General features: G+C 37.2%; 1 protein-coding gene across 1 annotated transcript in view; it reads right to left on the reverse strand.

Annotated features, from left to right (window-relative positions):
* LOC117973129 (titin-like) overlaps window positions 1–25,125 on the reverse strand; it is a 165,968-nt gene that overhangs the window by 56,922 nt on the left and 83,921 nt on the right. The window contains 62 exon segments of the mRNA XM_059031325.1: window positions 15–308; window positions 417–716; window positions 824–1,105; window positions 1,217–1,525; window positions 1,619–1,921; window positions 2,009–2,308; window positions 2,409–2,690; window positions 2,777–3,079; window positions 3,313–3,615; window positions 3,705–3,986; window positions 4,080–4,230; window positions 4,335–4,483; window positions 4,571–4,885; window positions 5,003–5,302; window positions 5,411–5,707; window positions 5,823–6,140; window positions 6,239–6,538; window positions 6,626–6,755; window positions 6,895–6,927; window positions 7,316–7,464; window positions 7,566–7,874; window positions 9,179–9,608; window positions 9,714–9,904; window positions 10,012–10,320; window positions 10,423–10,722; window positions 10,821–11,114; window positions 11,206–11,490; window positions 11,582–11,878; window positions 11,985–12,284; window positions 12,395–12,697; window positions 12,800–13,177; window positions 13,277–13,579; window positions 13,673–13,972; window positions 14,070–14,348; window positions 14,479–14,784; window positions 14,893–15,089; window positions 15,552–15,657; window positions 15,780–16,079; window positions 16,258–16,557; window positions 16,744–16,859; window positions 16,976–17,162; window positions 17,275–17,571; window positions 17,686–17,973; window positions 18,059–18,180; window positions 18,299–18,476; window positions 18,615–18,762; window positions 18,863–19,014; window positions 19,121–19,405; window positions 19,514–19,628; window positions 20,349–20,536; window positions 20,709–21,011; window positions 21,098–21,397; window positions 21,496–21,765; window positions 21,871–22,137; window positions 22,266–22,390; window positions 22,477–22,885; window positions 23,000–23,278; window positions 23,528–23,794; window positions 23,921–24,187; window positions 24,306–24,474; window positions 24,591–24,688; window positions 24,805–25,071. Coding sequence (XP_058887308.1) covers window positions 15–308; window positions 417–716; window positions 824–1,105; window positions 1,217–1,525; window positions 1,619–1,921; window positions 2,009–2,308; window positions 2,409–2,690; window positions 2,777–3,079; window positions 3,313–3,615; window positions 3,705–3,986; window positions 4,080–4,230; window positions 4,335–4,483; window positions 4,571–4,885; window positions 5,003–5,302; window positions 5,411–5,707; window positions 5,823–6,140; window positions 6,239–6,538; window positions 6,626–6,755; window positions 6,895–6,927; window positions 7,316–7,464; window positions 7,566–7,874; window positions 9,179–9,608; window positions 9,714–9,904; window positions 10,012–10,320; window positions 10,423–10,722; window positions 10,821–11,114; window positions 11,206–11,490; window positions 11,582–11,878; window positions 11,985–12,284; window positions 12,395–12,697; window positions 12,800–13,177; window positions 13,277–13,579; window positions 13,673–13,972; window positions 14,070–14,348; window positions 14,479–14,784; window positions 14,893–15,089; window positions 15,552–15,657; window positions 15,780–16,079; window positions 16,258–16,557; window positions 16,744–16,859; window positions 16,976–17,162; window positions 17,275–17,571; window positions 17,686–17,973; window positions 18,059–18,180; window positions 18,299–18,476; window positions 18,615–18,762; window positions 18,863–19,014; window positions 19,121–19,405; window positions 19,514–19,628; window positions 20,349–20,536; window positions 20,709–21,011; window positions 21,098–21,397; window positions 21,496–21,765; window positions 21,871–22,137; window positions 22,266–22,390; window positions 22,477–22,885; window positions 23,000–23,278; window positions 23,528–23,794; window positions 23,921–24,187; window positions 24,306–24,474; window positions 24,591–24,688; window positions 24,805–25,071 — 15,684 coding nt within the window.

Consider the following 25,125-nt stretch of genomic DNA (forward strand, 5'->3'; position numbering starts at 1 on the left):
TTACAATTTCTTACCAAGTTTTTCTTGGCACAGGACTGGCAATGTTGTATCAGGACTGCTAAGACCAACAGCATTCTCTGCTTTCACACGGAATCTATATGTTTTTCCTTCTTCGAGTCCAGTAACAAGACATTCAAGAATGCTGACAGTCTTAAAAGTAATCCAGTCCTTTGCTCCTTCTTCTTGGTACTCAACTAAAAATCCAGTGATATCACTGCCTCCGGTGCGATCAGGCCAGTTCCACAGAAGGGAGACTTCAGTTTTATCAGCATCTACATGATGCAAGTTCTTTGGTGGACCAGGAGGGACTTGCAAAATAGAAAAGGAGAAATTGTATTTAGTATTAAAAAAATAGACATTACCAAGTATTTAAATGAGCAATTCTGGTAAATCAACTGAAAATAATATATACTCACATAATGGATTAACAGCCTTAATGGGCTTGGCAGTTTCAACAAATTCACTTCTTCCAAACTGGTTTTCAGCTGCAACACGGAAGAGATACTGATTGCCTTCCATCAAATATTTAGCCATTATACTGTGCTTCTTAGACGAGGAGCACATTGGAATCCATTGGGCAGCTGCTACGTCTCGTTTCTCCACTACATAGTTAGAAATAACAGCTCCACCATTGTCCTCTGGCTCCTTCCAGGTAAGGTAGCATGAATCAAATCTAATTTCAGAGACGTTTAGATTCCTTGGCGGACCAGGTTTATCTGAAGGGATGAAAAACAAAACAGAAATTGAAAAATGCAACCTACATCTCAGAATAAAAGACTAGTCCTAAATACCATATTTTTTTTCAGAGATAAAAATAACACACCTAATACTATCACATTGACTGCAACAGTCTTTGATCCAGCTTCATTTTCCACTGTCAGAGAAAATGATCCTCCATCAGGACGAACACAGTTGCGGATTTCAAGTTTGCTTCCCACAGGTGTCACCTCAATATCAGCTTTGCTGGGAACTTCTTTGTCATTTTTCTTCCATGTGACCTTGGGGAAAGGCATTCCCTTGATTCCAGCACTAAGTGTAATGGTGGTTCCTACCCTGGCAAGGTGTTCACGGGCCATGTTAGCATCAAGCAACAGCTCAGGAGTTTCTAAAAAAGAAAATATATACATATATATATATTTAAAAAAATGTTTTACTAAAGCTGCTCGTACATTAAATACGTTAAATATCAGCACCACAGATTACATATTATAGTTACCAAGTCTATCCTTTGCTTGAACTGGTTCACGGATATAAGCCGGGTCAGATTCACCAGCTGCATTTACAGTCATAATCCTGAATCTGTAAATCTCGCCATCGGTGAGGTCTGTCACTTTAAATTTTGTGTCAGTACATGAATCAGGAGTTTGATTCGCCTTCTTCCACTCCTCTTCTCCAGGCTTTTGATACTCAATCAGATAGCCAAAGATCTTGCCCTTGCCATCGTGGCGGGGGGGGTGCCAGGAAAGATCTACTGAGTTCTTAGTTTTGTCTACAGCTTCTGGGTTGACAGGTGGGCCTGGTTTAACTATAATCAAACAAACATTTTATTAAACAAAAACACATTCAGAATTAGATATTAGTATGAAACTAAAGTAACAGTTAATCTTTTTTAACATACCAATTGGATCTTTAGCAAAGACAGGTTTGGATGGAGGACTTGGATCACCAATACCAACTTCATTCTCTGCCATAACTCGGAATTCATATTCACAGCCCTCCAGGAGGTCAGGCACTCTATACTGTGTATCTGGATAAATAAGTTCCCTTGAAGCACGAGCCCAACGAGTAGACATAGTCTCCTTCTTTTCAAGATGATAGTTGATAATGGGCTTTCCACCATCACGTGGTCTGTTCCATGACACCAGTGCAGAATCTTTGTTTACCTCCTTAACAACTGGCTGTTCAGGTGCCTCAGGAACTCCTGTTAGAAAAAAAAGGATTTGAATGCAAGTATTTGAATGCACAGAAGTAATATATATATATATATTTAAAAATTACTGCTACGTACTGAAGAGATCCTTAGCCCTCATTTCCTCAGAGTCAAGTGGGTCACTGATGCCATATGCATTTTCAGCACAGATCCTCATGATATATTCTCTTCCTTCTATTAGTTTGGGCACTTTACATGTTGTCTTTGTAGATGCAGAAGTGACAGGCATCCAAAGATCCCTGTTTGTATCTCTCTTCTCAATAATATAGTTTGTAATTTCGCTGCCACCATTATCAAGCGGAGGATTCCATGAAATAACCATATGATCTCTATGAACTTCTTCAAAGGTGACAGGGCCCTCTGGAGGCTGAGGACGATCTTTATCAAAAAGAAAAAGAAAAAAGGAATGTTACTGTCTTTAATGAATTTCTATAACAATATATTAAAAAAATATCTAAATGAAAATTACTTAACTCACCAACAACAATTACACTGCAAATGCCTTTACGTGACCCAGTACTGTTTTCTACAAGTACACAGTATCGGCCACTGTGTTCTCGTTTACACTTCATTATACCAAGACACAGTGTAGTAGGAGTGGTCTTTATCTTTATGTGGTTATCTTCTTTAACCTCAGTGTCATCCTTTGACCAAATAACTTTTGGTGCCGGCTTTCCAGTGTAGCGCCCGGGAAGGCTGAAGGATTCACCAACACGTATTATAAACTTGTCACGGAAGTCAAGCTCTATAGTTGGTGGTGCTGAAAAATAAACATAAAACAAGTAAATATTGTTATCATGCTTTTTGGCTAACACTTAGAAAACACCTGATAAATTTAATTCTTACCAAGTTGATCCTTGCATGTGATTGGTTTGGTGCAGAACGAAGGCTTGCCTTGACCAATGATGTTTACAGCACTTACACGATATTCAAATGTGTCACCTTCTTTCAATCCTTCAACGGTGTATTTCCTGTCCATCAGTTTTTCCTTTGTGACTCTGTTGAACTTGTCTTTGCCAATAAGACGGCTCTCAAGAACATACATGGTAATGTCAGACCCACCATTATACTTTGGTGGCCTCCAAGTGAGGCTAACTGAGTTCTTGGTGACAGCTGTAACTTCAAGATCTTCAGGTCGCTCAGGTACAGCTAGAAAGAACAATGAATTAAATTGTAATGTCTATGAATAATGATCAGAGTTACATTTCTATAATTATTCTTTTTTTCTCATTTTAGGACAAAATAGAATTACATATGTTGATAAAATGCTTTCTTTTTAAAACTTTTTAAAACGTATAAGATATAAGTTTAGACTTAGATACTACACAATGTTTAAATATAGCTTTAGCCACTTCCTGAGATTTTTTAGTCACCATACTTACAAATAGGTTCCTTGACCAGAAGCTCCTCTTGTGTCTCAACAAATGGTCCCATACCAATCACATTCTCAGCTGCAATTCTGAAGAAATATGTTTTTCCTTCAATCAGGCCCTGGACAACTGCATTTTGCCTGGTAACTGTGTATGACACTGCTGTCCAGCCTTTGCGATCTGCTTCCCGCTTCTCAATAATATAGTTGGAAACTGCAGATCCACCGTCATCATCAGGAGAATACCAAGTTAAATTGCATGAGTCACTGGTAAGGTTCTCACTTTGGAAGGGTTTGCCAACTGGGCCAGGAACATCTATAATTTAAATAAAAATAATGTGTTTTTCATTTTCTTAGTTGTTTTTTTACGGAAAACACTAAACAAGAATAATTCCCATTTCTTACCTAACACATCAACAAAAATGGTCTTCTTTCTTTCACCTCCTTCATTCTTGGCAGATAGAGTGTATACGCCTTGGTGTTTTCTCTTGCATCTCTTAATCACAAGAGCAGAGCTGATTGATGTGGTTTCAACAGCAGCTTCTTCTGGCAAAGCACCATCCTCTCTGGTCCATGTGATCTGGGGAGCTGGCTTCCCTGATACATAGGCAAGTATGCGGATTACACCACCAGCATGAACAACAATCCTCTCCTTTACACTGGCATCCAACTCCACCTCAGGAATAACTAAAAAACATAGACAAACATACATTTATGACATTCGACACAAACATGGTAGAATGTTGGGGGTAAATAATTGCACATTTTCGTTTCACATACTTGTTCTGTCTTTAACTTCAATTACATCAGAAACATCTCCTGGCTCTCCAACTCCCGCTGCATTTACTGCTCGTACTCTAAACCTGTACAGAGATTTTTCTTTGAGCCCTGGTACTACAAACTTGGTTCCTCTAACTTCTTTATCTTTGGCCTAAAATGGAAAACAAAACAATAACAATTATTTACATGTACTGTAAGTTCACATTTTATCTATTATACAATTTCAAGAGAGCAGGGATCATGTTTGATACTTACTTTTTCCCATTCTTCTTTTCCTTCCTCTTTATATTCAACAAAGTATCCAATAATCTTAGATCCACCATCCTTTTGTGGTGGGACCCATTGCAATTCTACCGTTGACTTTGTATAATCAATCACTTTGGGAATTGGAGGTCCAGGTGGAGCTAAAACAAAAAAAAAATAATATTTATTTTAAATGTGATGTTAAATACTACGACAATACCAATGTAAAACCAAAAAAGAAAACTTACAAATAGGATCTCTGGCAAATACTGGATCTGAGGGCAAACTTGTAGGACCAGTACCAGCAGCATTAATTGGTGTGACTCGGAATTGATATTCTGATCCTTCAATTAGACCAGTTACAACATGAGATACACCAAGAGGCATAATCTTGATAGGGTCACGGTTGACTCTGTTCCATCTCTTTCCAGTGGTCTCCTTGCGTTCCAGCCAATAGCCAGTAACTGGGGAGCCACCATCATATTCCGGTTCCTCCCAGCTTACAGTCATGGAGTCAATGGTCACACTGCTAACAGTTGGTTTCTCACACTGACCAGGAACAGCTGTGTAGAACAAAGACATTCTCAGTTAGGTATATTGCAAACATGTACAATCAGTAGCAACAATATTTCATATCATTATTAAATGGAAAATATTATATGTGTACTGTATATACTTACTGAAGAGATTTCTGGCTTTTTCAGGTTCACTGTCAAGAGGATCCCCAATGCCATATATGTTTTGGGCCATGATGCGGAACACATAATCATGACCTTCCAACAGCTTTGGTACAGTGTATAAGCACTCTGTAGCTTCATTTGTAACATGCACCCAGGTTTTTCTATTTGCCTCACGTTTCTCTATCACATAGTTTTTAATCTTTGAACCACCATCATCTTTTGGAGGGAGCCAGGCCAGAGTCATCGTCTCAGCAGTAATTTCTTCAAACCTAATGGGTCCAACTGGTGGACCAGGGCGCCCTAATAGAAGAAGATAATAAGAAGCAATGTATAAAAGATTTGCAGAGAATGTTGCTAAAATAAATAAATACATACATAAGTGTAATTCATTAAAATATATATATTTACCAAGAACATTAAGTCTCATTTCTTTTAAGGCAGTCCCAAGGTTATTGGTAGCTGTTATTGTATACAGAGCAGTATCCTTCCTGTTGGACTGCTGGATTAGCAATGTGCAACTTTCTTCGCTCACAATTTTGTTGACATGCTCATCATACTGCACTTCAGTCTTGTCGTCAGCCTTGTGGGGTGGAGCTTTGTGCCAGGTTATTGTTGGGAATGGACATCCCTTAATCTTGGCAACTATTTTAATATCTGTTCCTTGCTCAGCTTCCATAAATTCTTTAAGATCAATTTCTGGTGCACCTAAATTGAAAAGTAAAAATACAGTAATCTATTCTGCTTTCAATTAAATGTTACTATCAGAAACCATAATCATTATATATCTATATAGTATCTATATTTTAGATTTTGTACTTACACGTCTGATCTTTAACTATGATAGGCCCAACTGTAGAAGATGGTCTGCTTGTACCAGCCTCGTTTACAGCCTTAACACGGAATTCGTATTCTCCGCCTTCTTTAAGGTCTTCAACTTTGAAAGTGGTTTCTTCAACATCACGCCTGTTACACTGTTTCCAGGTCTCCTTCTCTTGTTCAGTTGAATCCCAACTGAGACGTTCCACAATGTAGTGTGTAACAGGGGCCCCTCCATCATTCCTTGGTGCTTTCCATGTCAGAGTGACAGTGTTTTTAGTTATAAGATTAATCTTGAGTCTTGTTGGAGGTTCGGGAGGATCTGAAAAAATAAATACAAAAATAAGGCATCCATCCATTATGTGTGGTGCAAATATGAATACACATACTTTAAAAAAAAAAAAAAAACAAAGCACTTACGAATTGGATCCCTAGCCCTGGTCCTCTGAATGGTTGTTACAGGTGGACCTGTGCCAAAACGATTTTCTGCTCGGACACGGAAAAAGTACTCTTGACCTTCAATAAGATCAGGCACAGTGAAGGAATTGCTTCCACACGATGCATTTACTTTAGTCCAGGCCTTTCCTTCAACAGTTTTCTTTTCAATGAAATAGCTCTTAATTCTGTCTCCACCATCATTATCAGGGAGTTTCCATGTAAGTCTGCACGTGCTCCTGGTGATATCGCCCACTTTAAGATCTTTAGGTGGTCCTGGTGCATCTGTAAACAAATAACTTTCTAGTTTAGTAATCCTTGTAAAAAGAAGCATGGTTTAGATTAGATATCAATGGTAAATTGCAGTCTTACCAAGGACACAGACTCTGACATTCACTATCTTTTGTCCAGCCTTATTTTTGGCAGTGATAGTGTATCTGCCAGAATGGCTTCGTTTTGCCTCAGGAATGGTCACTGTTGATGTGTTATTAGTACCTTCAATCTGAAAAAGAAAGGTTTAAAATATATTGCTATATCGTTTACTCTAGGATTCAATCTATAAAACAAAACGTATTTGTTCCAGTTGATTAACTGAAGTTAAGAAACTGTATTAAATTTGAGTTATTTGATTGCTATAATACCTGTGCATCTGCAGGGACATTATGAACACCATCCTGGAATGAAAAAAAAAAAATTGATCCATGAATAACTTCCCATATTTCGGTATGTTTAACATACCTTTCTCAAAGGAAAGTGTGTTTGAAAACAAACAGTGGAGGTGCTTATAGGCCTTTGGTGCCATGGCAACTACACTCACTTATTTATATTTAAATCTATTAATGTGTGTGTGATGTAATTTACTACACAGTAAAAATCTACTATTCCTTTCTATTTAAACTTTTAGGCACCATGGTATTGAGTCTATCAATTTCTTCAGTACTGTACATTATCTATTTGTATTTCTTCTACAACTACAAATTGTAGGTCATTCATTGTAGGTCATTCATTTTTTCTAAAGTGCTGAATTTATATATATTTATATATATAGATAATTTATTTTACCTTCATGTCCTTTATCGCCTCTCCTTCAAACTCCCAAGTCACTTTAGGCACAGGACGTCCTTTGATAATAGCAGGAATTTTAATAGTTGAACCTGCACGGCAGGACGACAGATCTTGGGCAATAATATCAAGAGTGATGTCTGGCTCCTCTGTAAGTGTAAAATATGTGTTAGATTGCATTAGCTTAATGAATAAAGTGCTGGTTGCTAGATGCATGACACAAAAACTGTAGAGATCAAATAACTGTTACCTTGTATCTCCTTTACAACTATTTCAGAAGTCATAGGACTTGGATCAGATTCGCCTGCAGCATTGACCGCAACAATTCTGAACCTGTACTTCCTAAGCTCTTGCAGATTTGGTACAGTGATGTCACAGGTAGGATGCAACTTGTCTGCTTCATTCGCCTTTGTCCAATCAGGAGTACCCTCCTCTTGATATTCAACAATGTAGCCTTTAATTGGACTACCACCGTCCTTTTCTGGTGCCTTCCATTTAAGAGAGACACTAGACTTGGTTTTGTCAGCAACTTCAGGGCACGATGGAGCTCCAGGGGCAACTGAAAATTGTAAAGAATGATTTCAATATTAAACACATTTGAATCCTTCCTACTAATGCTAATTATGAATAGGTAGTTATTTGCAATTTATGCTAATTCTACATGCAACACCCTACGTCTGCTTTTTATCCATGATGATTAGGGTTGTGATTTTGTTGCGGTAAAAATATGTAAAAATCATGGCACAGTCACGGCTAAAAATAGACAATTATACAGGATGGTCACGGCTACAAAGATTTGAACTTAAAAAATATATTTATTCATGTAATATACTGTAATATTTTTGTGTTTGTGCAAAGTAAACATATTTTTTATGTATTTAACATGTATGTAATGTGTTTTCTTTTAACACACGCTTCCAGTCAAAAGTAAACATAGATTAAATAAATAAATAAATAAATAACAGTACCTTTTAAAAAAATAACCGTAACAGGAATATGCTTACCTTTTAATTTTAACATGTATACCTGTCCGATGTAAAAAATAAAAATAATCTGAACACTGAAATTTCGTTTTTTTAAAATAAATGTTCTGGTTTGAGAGTTTTACAGGATGCTATTTGTTGATGTCTATTTAAACACATCTGTGGTTTTGGTATTACAAGATGTACATTAGAAGATCAGAAGGATTGTTCTGCATTTACACTGTTGACAGGTTAAGCACCTCAGGGGAACGACTGCAAGAGCTGCAAATCGGGGTTCATGCTTATCCAGAACTGTAAACCGTCCTCCCTTTAGGTTTTGCATTATCAAGTGTATGCAGAGGTATATTTTCTGCACAAAAGGCTTCAGTTAATTTGAAGTTTGTTTCTCCTTAAAGCTGCTCCCTCCGCTTTCATGAAAGTGTTTGGGATATTGCTCTGCTAGTTGCTTAGAACCTAATTTTGCCACTTTTTTATAGTTCTGTGTAAGTATTCACCTTTATTTGACGTTTCCTAACCGCTCTAACTTTGCACTGAAACCAATTCAAAAGACGTGAACTGCTCCTTTCCTATTTTCATGCTGACTGGAAACAAATATCAAAATTCATGGGTTCTGTGACCACCGTGACAAAATCACATCCCTAAATAACCATTTCCGCTTTATAGAGGATATTACTGTAGGTATATTCTGGTCGTTCTACATACTCAGCTAAACATTGTGCTTTTTTGGGTTAGTTCATTTCAAGATGACATTGTGTTTTTTTTTTATTATTATTTAATTTTTATTATTAGTGATTAAAATCTATTTACTAAGTTTTATGCTCATAAATGTATCCAGAACTCCCAAACTGTATTGTAACAAATTTAGCTACATTATACTTACAGATAGGATCAGCAGCTAAGACAGGATCAGATGGCTCACTTGGAGGACCAATACCGGCAGCATTACTAGCCATAACCTTGAACTGGTACTCAACTCCTTCAATGAGACGGAGAACATTGAATTCAAGTCCTTTAACTGCAGGTTTTGTGACAGGAGCCCTATTTACACGGGCCCAGTAAACTCCACCTATTTCTCTCTTCTCAAGCCAGTATCCTGTAATTGTGGCTCCACCATTGTCCAAAGGAGGCTCCCAAGTCACAAGCATTGAAGTTCTTGTGTGATCGATAACCTTTGGTTTGCCTGGAGGTCCAGGAAGGCCATAAGGATCCTTGATGACCACTTTGTCTGAATTGCAGTCATCGCTGATTCCAAACTTGTTTTGCGCTCTAACCCTGAACTGATAGTCACCATTTGTTGTTAGGTTCCACACCTTACAGAAAAATACACATTATAATTAGTATTTGTAGTGGTAATAGTAGTAGCAGAAGTAGTAGTAAATCACATTTAATTTTTGAGTCATAATTTGATATGTTACCCCATATCTCCTGTCAATGATGCAGTTTGTTATTTCCTCCCATTCAGACTTCTTCTTACTTGCATCTCTCTTATCCACAATATAGTTAGTAATCTCACTGCCACCATTGTCCTCTGGGGCATCCCAGGTAAGATAACATGATTCAGCCTTGATGTCAGAAACCATGAGGTTTCGTGGTGGTGAAGGGACATCTACAGAGAAACATAAAAGGAGTTTAATGCGTTTATAGATACCATTTTACCAGCAAAGTCAGAAACTCAAACAAATTGAAAAAATGTTTGCTGCTGAATCTACTTACCTAGAACTTCTACTTTAACTGCCCGACTTGCTGATCCAAGGCGGTTTGACACAGTAATGTTGTAAAGGCCTTTGTCTTGTCTGACAGTTTCAGGAATGCTGAGTTTGGTATTCGCTTTGGTTCTTGATAACTCCTCTGTATCGATCTTGAGTGTTTCTGTTGATTTAACTATAACAACTTCGTCCTTGGACCACTCAATCTTAGGCATTGGGAGACCTGTGACTTCAGCAGGGATTTCAATAGGCTCTCCTTTCTTCACAGTAATTAAGTCAGCCTTGAAGTGCTTAAGCAAATGCACGGTTGGAGAAACTAAAAACAACAACATATATGTTAGATACAAATACTAGTTCAGTTATTCTATTATTATTATATTATTGTCTTGAACAAATGTATATATAAAAAAGAACAAACCTTCATCATCTTGAATTACCACATTCAGTGGAATTGAAGGTTCACTTTCTCCTATCTCGTTAACTGCTTTCACACGGAATTCATACATGTTCAGCTCCACAAGGTTATCAATTAAATAGGTTAAATCTCTGCAAATCTGATGATTGACAACATCAAATTCGGTCATGTCATGTCGTTTTTTCTCAATAATGTAACCTCTAATTGGACTTCCACCATCACTACGTGGAGGTTTCCAGGCAAGAGTGATAGATTTCTTTGTCCTCTCGGTGTAGTGGAATTTCTCAGGTGAAGTTGGTGGACCTATAACAACATTTAAAAAAATATATATTTATATTGACATGAAAATTACCTTTAAAATATGTTGATGCAATTGAACAAGATTGGTATTATTGTCTTACCTTGTGGATCAACTGCAGCTATAGGTCCAAGGTCAACTGGAGGACCACAGCCATACTTGTTCTTGGCAACAATGCGGAACATATACTCTTGTCCTTCAAGCAGACCCACAATATCACACTTAGATGAGGTTGTTTCTATAGGTTGTCTCCATGTATGCATTTTAGCATCCTTTCTTTCAACAATAAATCCAGTGACATCACTTCCACCATCATCCTCGGGATCTGACCAGTTCAACAAAATCATTTTTTTTGTAACAATAACAGGTTTCAAGTCAAGTACAGGTCCAGGAACATCTAAAAAGAGAAACACAAACATATCATTATCAAATAAACAGATATGTAAATAATAAATGTAATCAATGAATACATTCTTTACGTTACTTACCCATTATGTCAACTCTTGTCCATGCAGCTTTTGTACCACTTTTGTTTGTGGCAGTAATAATGTATTTCCCATGGTCTTTCCGAAGACTAGGCTTAATAGAAAACACACTTGAGGTTCCGACAGTTTCAATGACAGTGCGTTCTGCTTCAATTTCTCCTTCATCTTTGGTCCACTTGACCTCTGGTGGTGGTCGTCCGGTCACCAAAGCAGGAAGCTTCAGAGTTTCACCAGCTCTAATCTGGATACCATTTCTGACAGAGATGTCAAGTTCAACCATAGGAGGCACTGTAAATACAAACACATGCAATAAATGAGTTGTGCAGTTATATTTTTATCACACTAGTAGGAAAGTCAGATTTAATTTTGTGATAGTTACCTTGAGGATCTCTGACTGTTACAGTCTCTGTTTGACCTGGGGCACCCTCTCCAGCTGCATTGACAGCTGTGACACGGACTCTGTAGTCACCACCTTCTCTGACTCCCTGCACTGTGAATTTACGCTCTTTCGCAAGTCTTTCTGTGCAGCGAGACCAATCATTAGTGCCTGCCAGCACCTTATCAACATGATATCCAAGGATATCACCACCTCCATTGTAAATTGGTGCTTCCCATTCCACTTCAATGGAAGATTCTGATGTATCAACCACCCTTGGTGATGGTGGACCAGGTGGCACTAAGGAAAATATAAGATTTTGTCATAGACTATGTACATTTTCAAAATAAATAAACAATAACCATTTGTGACCTTATAATGTGGATTTGCATTACAGTGTACTTACAGATTGGGTCCTGGGCTGTCTTGGGATCTGATGGGATACTGAATTTTCCAGGTCCCGCTGCATTTTCTGCACACACTCTGAAGATATAGGTCAGTCCTTCCATTAGACCCTCTACCCTTACCTCTAATGCATTAAGGGGGTTCCTGTTACATCTAGCCCAGTGGGTACTATTAATTTCACGTTTTTCAACCCAGTAGCCTAAGATGGGACTGCCATTGTCCTTGGGTTCATTCCATGTAACAAGCATGGTATTACTCGTAATATCTTCAATTTCAGGCTTGTTGGGGGCCTCAGGTGGATCTTAAAAAAAATGAAAATGTGGTATTAATCACAGAAAGAAAACATTTACATCTAATATAAAATAGAACTATAATGTTGTATTTTTTTAAATTGGAAAATCAGTTACTTACTAAATTGATTTTTGGCAACAAGTGCCTGTGTAAGGCATGGAGGTCCTTGGCCACATTTATTTTCAGCTGTTACACGGAAGATATATTCCTTTTCTTCAATAAGTTTGGTCACAGTATATTTGCATTGTCGGAGGGTTGAAGTCACAGTGACCCAGCCAATTTCAGCCTTTGAGTTATCCTTCTTTTCCAAGATATAGTTTAGGATCTCACTGCCACCATTATCTAAAGGAGGCTCCCACTTGCAGATAACAGAGTTCTTCCTGACATCTTCGAATACAAAGTTGACAGGAGGTCCAGGAGTATCTACAAAACAAGTAATAAAGCATAAAGTCTTAGTGCTCTAGGAATGTAAGCATGTTAAGAAAACAATGAAAGCAACACCGAAGTGAGACTGAAACACCTTACCAAGCACATTAACTTCACAGGTAGCTGAGGCAACACCATGATCATTTTCCACTTTGATCGTAAATACTCCATGGTCAACCCTGATAGAATCACGAACCATAATACAGGACTCTCCTTTTTTACTGTTGTCAACTGTGAGACGTTCTGGCAGCGAAAGGTAGAATGGCACTTCAACTTCGGGTTCACCTTTCTTCTTCCTAATCACTGGCTTATCTGGTCTCTTCTTTATTGATTCAGGTCTAATAACTTCGTCATTTCTGAGCCATGTAATGGTTGGATAAGGCGATCCAGAAATATTAGCATCAAGTCTAATTTCTAATCCTTTTCTAATGTTCAGGCCGGACTGCAGACTTCCACTGAGAAACACCTTTGGTGGATCTGTAATAATAAAATAATATTGAAATTAAGAAAGTAATATAAAAAAGAACTAGAAGGATTCTGATGGTATTACAAGCATGATAATGAGATAGCACTTACCAACAGGATCTGAAGCTTTAACTGGTGGTGAGCTACGAGAAGGATCACTAACACCAGCAACATTTTCTGCACGCACACGGAACTGGTATTCCTTGCCTTCTTCCAGACCTTTTACCGTGTAGGACAGAACAGGCACAAGGGAGTCATTGCACCTTTCAAACTTTTCACCATCCTTCACCATCTTCTCTAGAACATATCCCATGATCTTGCAGCCTCCATCGTACACAGGTGGCTTCCATGTTAGGGTCACTGACTGTGAAGTTGGGTCATGGGTTTCAACATCAATTGGTGGATCTGGGCGTTCTACAGGAAAGAGCATACATTTACATTTTAATGTTTATAAATGACTGATTTTAAAAAATATCCTCTGTTAACTGCACAAAGAAAAACACTTACGCTTTTGATCTTCTGCAATAACTGGATTGCGCAACTCATTATACTCTCCACCACCAATCTTGTTTACAGCTTTGACACGGAAGTAGTACTCTCCATTTGGTATCAGATCTTTCACAGGCCAGCTTAGCTTGTTTTCACCAGACATAACTGCCACGTAAGTTCTCCTGCCAGATTCTCTGCGTTCAAGCACATAATGTAAAATGGGACTGCCACCATCGTTCTCTGGAGGATCCCATGAAATCTTGCATGAGTTTTTGGTAACTTCACTTGCACTGATATCCTTGCACTGACCAGGCAGTCCTGTAATTAACAAAGGTATAATCCACTGTAAGTAAACATAGTTCAATTGATTTATCATGTTTAAAAGGTTTCACTGCACTTAAATTTTGCAGTTTACCTATGACTTTAATGTTGATAGTTCCGGTTACTGATCCAAGCTTGTTCTCCAGGGTAATGGTGTACAAACCAGCATCAGCATGAAGACAACTGGTTATTTCAAGGAATGCTGCTGTGTGATCAGACCTAACACTTATTCTATCATCAGGTTTCAGTTCCTTGCCATCCTTGTGCCAAAACACAGTTGGAGTGGGCACTGCCCTGTACGGGATTGGGAGACTCATTTTTTCACCCTCCACGACAACAATGTCCTGAGTTTGTACCTCAATAGTTGGATTGCCTGATAAAATAAACACATACATACATAAATAAATAAATAAATAAATAAATAAATAAATAATAGTATAAATAAATTATACTTTGATGCAAAATGAAAAAATCAGATTGAACAGATTCAAAAGGATGCTTACAGTCTGGGTCTTTGGCAAATACATTTTCTGAGATCTCCGAGGGATCACTGACACCAACAGCATTGACAGCTCTAACTCTGAAGACATACTCTTTGTCAGGAATTATGCCTTCTTCTGCTTTGTACTTCAGATCTTTTACTGGCCGGGAGTTTACTCTCATCCATTTTTCAGTTCCTGCTTCACAGAGTTCAATGTGGTACCCAATGATAGGACTGCCACCATTCTTCTCTGGTGCTTTCCAGGCAATTGAAATGTTGCTTCTGTTGGCATCAGTGACATGCAACTCCTGAGGAGGAGATGGAGGACCTAAAAGAAGAAAAACATTATATATATATATATATTTCCATAAAAGAGACAGGGGGTACAGGGAGGCTTAAGAGGGGAATAACAGAGTGAGAGCATATATTTTCTTACTTGTTGGATCTTCAATTGTAAGAATATCTGTGGGTTCAGAGGGGTGCCCAACGCCAGCTTCGTTTTCAGCACGGACTTGGAATTGCACCTCTGTGCCTTCAATGACATCGGTTACTCTGTACTCACAGTCAGGTCCTGATGTCTTCCCTGCTTTGACCCAACGAGTTCCAAGTTTCTCTTTCTTTTCTATGACATATCTGTGTTAAAAAAAGGAATACAGTAAGATCCACATAAGTCGAACTTGCATTATTCGAATTTCCGGATAACTCGTGGAATCTTGTTTGCCCCATTCCCAAGTCTAACACAGTTAGTAAAACACACACATATATATATATATATATATATATATATATATATATATATATATATATATATATATATATATAAAAATTAATTACATAAATGCTTATCACACAGATATAGGAACATTGGCAACTGCTGGTTAAAGTAAAATATCTCCATTTATTTCATTTTTGAATAAATTGAATTTGGTAAGTCAAACTGCTAAATTCAGATTAACAAGACTCTAGTGTATTTAGCTTGAGAAAATATGTGGTTTAAAGTTACCAGTAAACTATAAATGAGAAAATATAATAAATAGTATATATAAAATAGACTGTATACAAATGTATATTGTATATTTTGTAGAATCATAGTACCTTAGAATAGGTCTGCCACCATCATTCTTGGGAGCTTCCCATTTCAGATCAACATGTCTCTTTGTCACTTCCACCACTGTAAGCGCATATGGAGGTCCAGGGGTAGCTAGAGAAAAAAAAATAAACACATTTAGAATCAAGTAATAAGAACTTTATTCATTTTTAATTATTGAAAATAATAATAATAATAATAATAATAATAATAATAATAATAATAATTGAACTTACTAAATGTATCTTTGGCAAGGACTGAGTCTTCCAGTACACAGTAGTCACTCAGGCCAACAGCATTCTCTGCAGCAACACAGAATACATATAACGAGCCTTCAGAGAGCGGAGTAACTGTGTACTTGGTGTCCTTGATTGTGGTGTCAACTGTCTGCCAGCCCTTGCGTCTGACATCTCTCTTCTCAACAATGTAATTTGTGATAGGAGAGCCACCATCCTTCTCTGGGGGTGCCCACTTCAGGTCAGCAGAGGTCTTTGTGATATTCACAACCTCAAGCCAGCGTGGAGGAGAGGGAGGATCTGTAAAATAAATAAATAAATGACGTCTTTGCTTTGAATCTGCTCTTCCTTTTAAAGTCCTCCAATTCAGTATTCACTCTTGCCAACAGCATTATCTGTGGCAGCATGGGATACTTATAACAAGCCTATAAAACCCTGTCATAATAATAAATAATAAATTATAAATAAGTGTACTTACACAATCTCTCTTTGCAAAGTACAGGATCACTGGGTTCGCTAGGCTCACTTTCACCAGCAATGTTCACAGCTTTGACTCGGAACGAGTATTCCTGTTTCTCCATCAGTCCTTTAAGGAAGTACTCAGTCATAGGAACTCCTTCAGCTACACGGACCCAGTCCTCTGTTCCACTCTTTAGCAACTCAACAACATAAGACTCAATCTTGGCTCCTCCATCATGTTCTGGTTTGGTCCACTGTAAGAATGCAGATGTCTTTGCAACATCTTTTACAAATGGCTTTCCAGGGGCCCATGGAGGATCTGTTAAGATAAAGGTACGTTTTCAATAGGGCTAAATTAAATGCGTTTGTTACATTATTTACATTACAAATCAGTACATAAGGTCTGTTTGTTTTTTTACAACTGAAACTTGTGCTTGACCTAAGGTATGCCATACTGATAAGCGATTTCATAATATAGTTTGGTTTGCATATTTTAAGTACTTACCAATAGGATCTTTAACTAAGATTTTGTCTGTTTCCAAGCTTGGTTTTCCTAGTCCAGCAAGGTTCTCAGCCGAGACGCGGAATTTATACTTCTGCTTTGTTGGCAATCCTTTTACTCTGATAATTGGCAAAGATAAGAAATAATGTAAGATAAAAATGTTCACAGCAAGCAAATAAAATAGCTTTTGCAGGACTCAAATAAAACAGATAGATCCCATTCCAAAATATTTTACCTGAATGTTGTGTCCTTGATAGGGAGCTTGTTACACCTAATCCATTTGTCACTTTCTGGGTCAAGTCTCTCAACCCAGTATCCAGTGATGGGGCTGCCACCATCTTCATCTGGTTCATACCATGTCAACGTCAAAGAGTCTTTAGCAATATCAGAAGGCTCAAGGCGTGTTGGTGCACCAGGTGTGTCTAACGAATAAATATATATGTTAGTGTCACTGACAGAACTGACAAAATAAAAATGTTTATTTGTTATGACACTTAGAACTGTAGCTTGTTGCTAAATATATAATTGACTTACCAAAGGAATATTTAGCAACAATTGGAGTATGCTGCTCAGGCACCCCAATGCCATACATGTTTTCAGCACTGACTCTGAAGACATACTCCTTAAGGGGAACCAACTTAAGGGCCTTATATGAGGTTTCCTTGATTGTTGAGGAGAGTTTATGCCACACTTCACTCTCAACAGCCTTCCTTTCAATTATGTAGTTTGTGACTCTAGAACCGCCATCATCTCTGGGAGGGTTCCATGTCAGGAAACAGGACTCATTGGTGATATCAGTGATATCAAATGCAGCTGGAGGACCAGGTTTATCTGTTCAGGTAATAAACAGACAGTATTAATTGTATTCGCTGTAATAGGCAAAATTGTGTAAAATCAGGGGCCCCATGTTATAATAACAGACCAGGTGCCAGAATAATGAATTACCTAGAATGTTAACTTCAACGGTTGCTGTTGCACGACCACTGGTGTTCACAGCTTCAATGATGAAGGTAGCACTGTCATCCCTCTTTGTGTTGGAGATTTCCAAAGTTGAATGACCAGGTTTGGTCACAATTTGAATTCGGTCGTCAGATTTCAGAACAAGATCAGCCTTTGTCCAAGTGATTTTGGGGTCTGGTTTGCCAGTCACAGAAGCTGGCAGTTCAATCTTGCTCCCTGCTTTAGCAGTTAGACCAGCAAGCAGTTTAACATCCAGAAAAATTTCTGGAGCCTCTGTTGAAAAGAACAAAATATGTATGTTACTAATCTCGGGTACCACATAAACAAAATAAAAGCTGAAAAAGTTTAGATTATATACCTTTGGGATCCACAGCTTGGATTTCATCTGTAGGTTTGCAAGGATTGCCAGCTCCTTGTCTATTCATAGCTTTTACACGGTATGCATACCATTCTCCCTCTTTCAGACCAGTGACTTGAAACCTGTACATTTTTCAAAGAAAATAGGCATTTTGCTTTGCAGTAAAACTTCAACTTTCAACAATTTTGTATACAGATTAAAACTTAAAACAGATAACACAACAACAACCAAAGGACTTACTTCATTTCCATAATCGGATCACTACAGATTTCCCACTTATCAGAGCCACGCTGGCATTTTTCAACAAGATAGCCCTTGATTTTAGATCCGCCATCATATTTTGGTGGCTCCCATGAAAGAAAGACTCCACTAGCTGATTTGTCTCTCCATTTAAGATTTTCAGGGGGATCAGGCACAGCTAGAATAAAAAATGGTGTTATTAATCTATAAATCAAATGCTTTTAATTGTTTAACTGAACACCATATAGTATTGTTTCAAATGTTTGTACAGCTCATAACTGAAATTAATTTAAATTAGGCAAAGTAAAACACTTACAGGCTGGGGATGATACATTAATAGGTTCATCAAGGTGTGCAGGTTCCCCTGGACCACATTTGTTGCAGGCTGATACTCTAAATAGATATTCTTTGCCTTCAACAACATCTGTGACAGTAAACTCCTGGTCATGTATACCACTAATAATCTGAAAAGAACGATTCATATTTTAGATGCTTGGAGAAAATTATATTTCAGGCTTTAATTTTACATTATGATTTTTTGACAATTTTTTTATTTTTTTTTACCTTGACCCAAGTCTTGCGATTTACTTCACGTTTTTCAATGACGTATCCAGTCAACGGACTACCACCATCATGTTCTGGTGCCTCCCACATCAAATGCACTGCACTCCTAGTTACTTCAGATGCTTTGAATTCTCTTGGTGCACTTGGACATGCTAAAAAATGATGATGAATTTGTCAATTCAAAACCCTGCTTTTAATCTTTTAAACATTAAAACATTAATTCTTAAAACTTAGACATGTATATTCAGTATTACATACCAATAACGTTCACATTGATTTCTCCTGAAACAGATGTGACGGCGTTTTCCAAATTCACAGTATAGATGCCCTTGTCTGGACGTACACTAGGGGTGATGACCAGTTCTGTAAAAGTTTTAGTAGTATCCATCTTCACACGGTCCCCACTTTCCAAGTCTTTGCTTTCGACTGACCACTTTGCAGTTGGCAGGGGATAGCCAGTTATGGGAATGCGGATCTTGAGTGGCACTGGAACAATCACCTCTAGGCCATCTTTAAATGCACTTAAGTCCAAAGTAGGTGCAACTAAAAGTGATTAAAAAAAAAAAAACAGTAAACACTTGTTGAGAAATGATGTAATTGTAAACTTTGGAGATATCTGTATTTTTTAGCCTTTTTCCAAAATGTGTTTACCATGTGGATCATCTGCTGTCAGTGGTCCAAGTGTATCAGCTGGATCAGATAGACCAGCAGCATTCTCTGCAGAAACTCTATAAAGGTAGTTAACTCCATTTTTCAGGCCAGTAACCTGTGAAAAGTATATGAAAAAATGTATACAAAATGTTTAGTTTTTTTTCTCATTAAAATGAACTCAGATTGAACACATTTCCTCATACTACGCATTTCCTGCATGGTCCCGACCAAATTTAGCAGTCACTTATTGTAAATTACTTCTTATAATACAAACTCACTTAATAAGACTTTCCTGTTTGTACAAGTGTGCATTATCCTTGCAGACAAAAGTGATAACAGTGGATGATACACCACCATACAAGAAAAAGAAATATCTTGCTGCAAATTTAAACATTATGTCAATCATTCTGAAAACCTAGGAGACAATAATTCAGGCCTATCAACAGCAAGCTGTGGATGCAAGTCGTCAGCATTTCCGATTTGATCAATACCCTGATGTTGAGGACGCCTTGCTTTTGTGGTTTAATAATGCCTGTGATCAGATTGGGACATGCAGATTTCAAATGCAGTTCATTTGCAATGTATACTTTTTAAGAGTTCACTTACAAATGTATTTTCAGTAAACTGCCCATCACTTTTAAATGTATAATAGATTTAATTGTACTGTAATTGAAATTCGATTTCCGTGTTATTGCAACTTCAATAAAACAGTATGCATTTGGCTGAGGCTCCTCATAATGAGAATTAATAATAAGACATTTTGTTTTGCTGGTCCCATGGAATTCATATTAATGAGAGTTGACTGTATATGAAACTTTGAAGTTATAGAATTTACCTTATATGAAAGATCAGGGCAAAGTCTTGCATTGCATCTCAGCCATTTTTCTGTTCCTTCTTCACAGCGTTCAATAACGTAACCTGTAATATGACTTCCTCCATCACTCAAAGGAGTCTCCCATGTAAGCTGAACTGATGACTTGGTCTGGTCAGCATAGTTAAAGTTAAGTGGTGGGCTTGGCTTGTCTGAAATGAAGAAAGATAAGTTAATCAAATATATTCATAAAGACATATGTTGTATTCTGATCTTAATATCATTTCCATGTTACAACCTAACATAAAAAAGGTCTAAGAATCAAATATTTCTAACCTGGCCCTTGAAGTTGTAAAATTATTATTATTATTTTCAAATACTAACCAATTGGATCCATGATCTTGACAGGATTAGAAGCTAGACTTGGTTTGCCGATTCCAGCTTTGTTCTCAGCTTTTACACGGAAGATGTATTCTTTGTTCTCGACAACATCGTTAATTGTTGCAATCAGGTCCTCTGGCTTTGTTACCATAGCCACGTCCCAGCTAACAGAAGTTCTGTCACGCAGTTCAATAATATAGGCTGTAATTTCAGATCCACCATCAAATGCTGGAGGTTCCCATGTAACAGTAGCACCGAATTTGCTGACATTTCCAACCATGACATTTAGTGGGGCATCAGGAACATCTGAAAGAGAAAAATAAATTGATTTTTTTTTTGTGTCTACTGTAAATATTAGGATGTGTGTGTCATACATATCTTATAATACTTACCAAACTTGTTCTTGGCTTGGACAGGTTCATCAGTTACCACAGATTCTCCAGTGCCTACTCTATTTCTTGCACTGACACGGAAGTAATACTCAACATCCTTATGGAGTCCAGCCACTGTGAATTCAGGACAATCAGCACGATCAGTAGCCAGGGTCCAAGTCTTGCGCTTCACGTCACGCCTTTCAACAATATAGGCAATAATCTTACTGCCACCATCGCTTTCAGGCTCTTCCCAAGCAAGACTTACTTCACCATCAGTAGTTTCAACAACATGCAAGTTCTTAACAGGCCCAGGGACATCTAGAAAGAAGTTAAACAAAACAAATAGTATGTTACATGACTGTTTTCTTTTACTTATTTAAACTGATGTTAAAGTCAGACTAATTATATCAACTTACCGATAACATCCAAATTAATGAATGCTTCGGCTTTTCCATGTTTGTTCTGAATAACAATTTTGTATCGTCCCTTATCACGTTTTTTAGGATGTGACAATCTATAGATAGACATATCTGCTGATGTGTCAATGTTCTGTTTCGGCAAGCTGGTGTCTCCAATGAACCATTCAGCTTCTGCCCTTGGGTAAGCATCATAGGGAACAGTCATTGTGAATGGCTTTCCAGCATCAGTTACAAGGTTCTGGTCAGTGGTCTTGATTGTTGGTACAGCTAAAAAAAAAAAAAATCAATTATTCTTAAATCTGTTCAAATGTGATACAGAAAATAATAATACTGAACTTTATGACCTCAATTTCAATAATATGTCACACTTACCTGCCAGTTCAAGCTTAGCACTGGCATCTTTATCTTTGGCAATTACTCTGTATTGGCCTTGATCACGGGGCTTGATCTCACAGACCTGGAGTCTGTGTAGCTTGCCTTCGCTCATCATTTGGTATTTGTCACCTTGAACAATAATCATGTTGTTTCTAAGCCATTTCACTTCAACTCTGTCTTTGTTTAGTTCAGCCTCAAAGATCACATCTGATCCAGGGGCCTCAAAGGCATCTTGAGGTGGTCTTACAATCTCAACTGGGGTTTCTGAAGAAAGCAAATTAAATTAAGTTAATAGTCATGTTATGCCCATGTGAATTAATATATATATATATATATATATATATATATATATATATATATATATATATATATACACACACACACACACTTGCCTTCAACAAAAAGCCTTGCTCTGGTCCTTCTATCCTCCACACCACATGCATATTCACATTCATCATCTGGTCTACATTCTTTGATGATGAGTCTGCAAAATGTGCCATCTTTCTCAAACTGGTATCTTTAAAGAAATAATAAAAAAAGTTAGGTTTAGCAATGTAATATTAATGTTAAGATTAAGATGGGGAAGGGGGATAATAGACATACCTGGGGCCTTCTCTGATTTCTCTTCCATTTCTGTACCATTTCACAGATGGCTTTTCTTTGGAGAGCTGACATGTTAAGACAGCATCTTCAAACTCAGTGACTGTCTGATCTTGCAACTGTCCAGTGAAATCGGTTGGTGCCTCTGTAATAATCATTTCAGCAACAGATCTGTCCACTCCAGCAATGACAGTGTATTCACCTTCATCAGCTAATTCACAGTCTCTCACAATGAGTGTGTGTTTGTTCTTGTCTACTCTGTACGTGATACGTTTGTCAAAGGTAATTTCCTTGTCATTCTTCATCCATTTCACAGTAATATTTGGACGATTAACTTTACAGGTGAAGCTGATAGTCTTTTTTTCCTGAGTTTCACAGTCTTCAAGGGGTTCAATAATCTTGATGTCTTCCTCTGTTGAAATTACATTTAAGTGTTAGTATACAATGCTGTAAAACTGTAGTTCTACTGTATTTTAAAACACACATATTTAACAAATGATTTACAAAAATAACATTTTACATTTACCTTGAACTGTTAAGTTGGCAGAACATTTTGCTTGTTCGCCTCTGTGATTTGCCAATGTAATTGTGTAGTTGGATTGATCTTCCATTTGGGCATCTCGAATTCTAAGTGAGAAGACCAAGTCTTTCTGAACCATGATGTATTTTGCACTTTCAAAAATAGTTTCATCATTTTTCAGCCATTTGGCTTTGGCTCCTTCGGTATTGACTTCACAGTTAAAGACAATGTCTTGTCCTTCTTTAGCTTGCTGGTCTTTGATAGGTGTTATAATCCTGAGTTTTTCTGTAAAATAATAAATACAAAAATAAGCATGGTAGAAGCAATATCATTGTATTTAGCAACTGTATGTGAACAAATATATACTTTGCCTCGGAGCTAGAATTAATGGCTATAAGGTCAATACATTATTATTATTATTATTATTATTATTATTATTATTATTATTATTATTATTATTATTATTATTTAAGTGAATTGCATTACAATTAGATTTCTGGCTATGTTGAATAAACTATTCTTAAAGATACTTACCAATGACGACAAGATCTGCTGAGGCTCTCGAAGAACCAATTGAAGCAGCGTATGATCCTTCATCACCAGGGATACTGCTCTTGACAACAAGAACTCTCCTTTTGCCATCTGAGATAACATCATATTTGTCACTATTTTCAAGCTCCTTGTCACCCTTAAACCATTTAACTTCATAGGTGTCCTTGGATACTGAGCAGACAAATTCAGCTTTGTCCCCTTCAAGTACTTCCGTGTTCTGTGGTCGAGAAATAAATTCTGCTGCAAGTTCTGTAATAAAACCAAATAAAAGTGGATTAATATAGTCTTCAACTTTTAAATATTTGAGAAGGTATAGGCTTTATGTAAAAAGTGTTTTAAGATCAATAATAAGAATAAGGTCATTTCATTACATACCATTTACTGTGAGTGTTGCAGATGTTTTTGAGCTTGGCAGCCTGCAATTATATTCGCCTGCATCATCAACATGAATATCCTGAATAACCAAGATCCTCTTCTTGCCATCAGCAATGTGCTCATATTTGCCACCTTCAGGCAGTTCTCTGTCACCCTTATACCATGCAACTTCTGCACTGGGTTTAGAGACTTCACAGATCAGTTTAATGCTATCTGTTTCAGTGCCTTCAATATTTGCAAGATTTTTTGTGAAGACAGTTTCTTCTTCTGCAAAGACAAACATATAAACAGAATTAATTAAACAGATACTTTCTAAATCAAAGAGATGTCGTAAAAATGAATTATGTAAAATGAATGGGTGATATTGTTCTGAAATAATCCTTACCTATGACAGTAAGCATGCCAGAGGTCTTAGATGTCCTAGCATCACATTCATATTCAGCTTCATCATCAAAGACAGATTTACTGATAATAAGAATGCGCTGGACTCCCTTGGAAATTATTTCATACTTTTTGCCTTTTCTGATCTCACTGCCATCCTTGAACCAGCGAACCTATTAAGTAATATGAAAATTAACCTTTTTTAATTCTGAACCAGACAATAAATGTGTTACACACAGAGTAAAGCTTGATTTATTTGCAATCTATTTTGACATAAAAAAGTACAAACCTTTGCGCTTTCACGAGAAACCTCACATTCAAATTTAGCAGATTCTTTTTCTTTCACTTCAACATCAGTAAGAGGCTTCGTAAACTCCACATGTGGAGCTGTCAAATGAAATACAATTTCCATATTTGTGTAAAAACCATAAATAACAACAACAATGATTTCAGAATACTGCACCAAACCAAATTTTGAAATCCCACATTTAAAATATACTTACGTTCAACATTCAGGAAAGCAGATGTCTTGAAGTCCTTTGCATCACAGGTATATGTTTTTGAATCTTCAAGTGTACAGCCTTGGATGATAAGTTTTCTGACTCTTCCCTTAGAAACAAGTTCATATTTTTTAGTTTTGTGAATTTCCTGTCCATCTCTGAACCATCTGACCTCAGCTTTTTCTCTGGAAACTTCACACTCCAAGGTAGCAGTGGCTTCTTCTTCAACTGTTTGATCCTCCAGAGGTTTAGTAAATTCAACTGGTGGTTCTGTAAATAAAAAGAATAAGTTAATGAATATACATACTATTTTTTGGGGATAAA

This window comes from Acipenser ruthenus, chromosome 10 (genome assembly GCF_902713425.1).
Source record: "Acipenser ruthenus chromosome 10, fAciRut3.2 maternal haplotype, whole genome shotgun sequence".
Classification (NCBI taxonomy): domain Eukaryota; kingdom Metazoa; phylum Chordata; class Actinopteri; order Acipenseriformes; family Acipenseridae; genus Acipenser; species Acipenser ruthenus.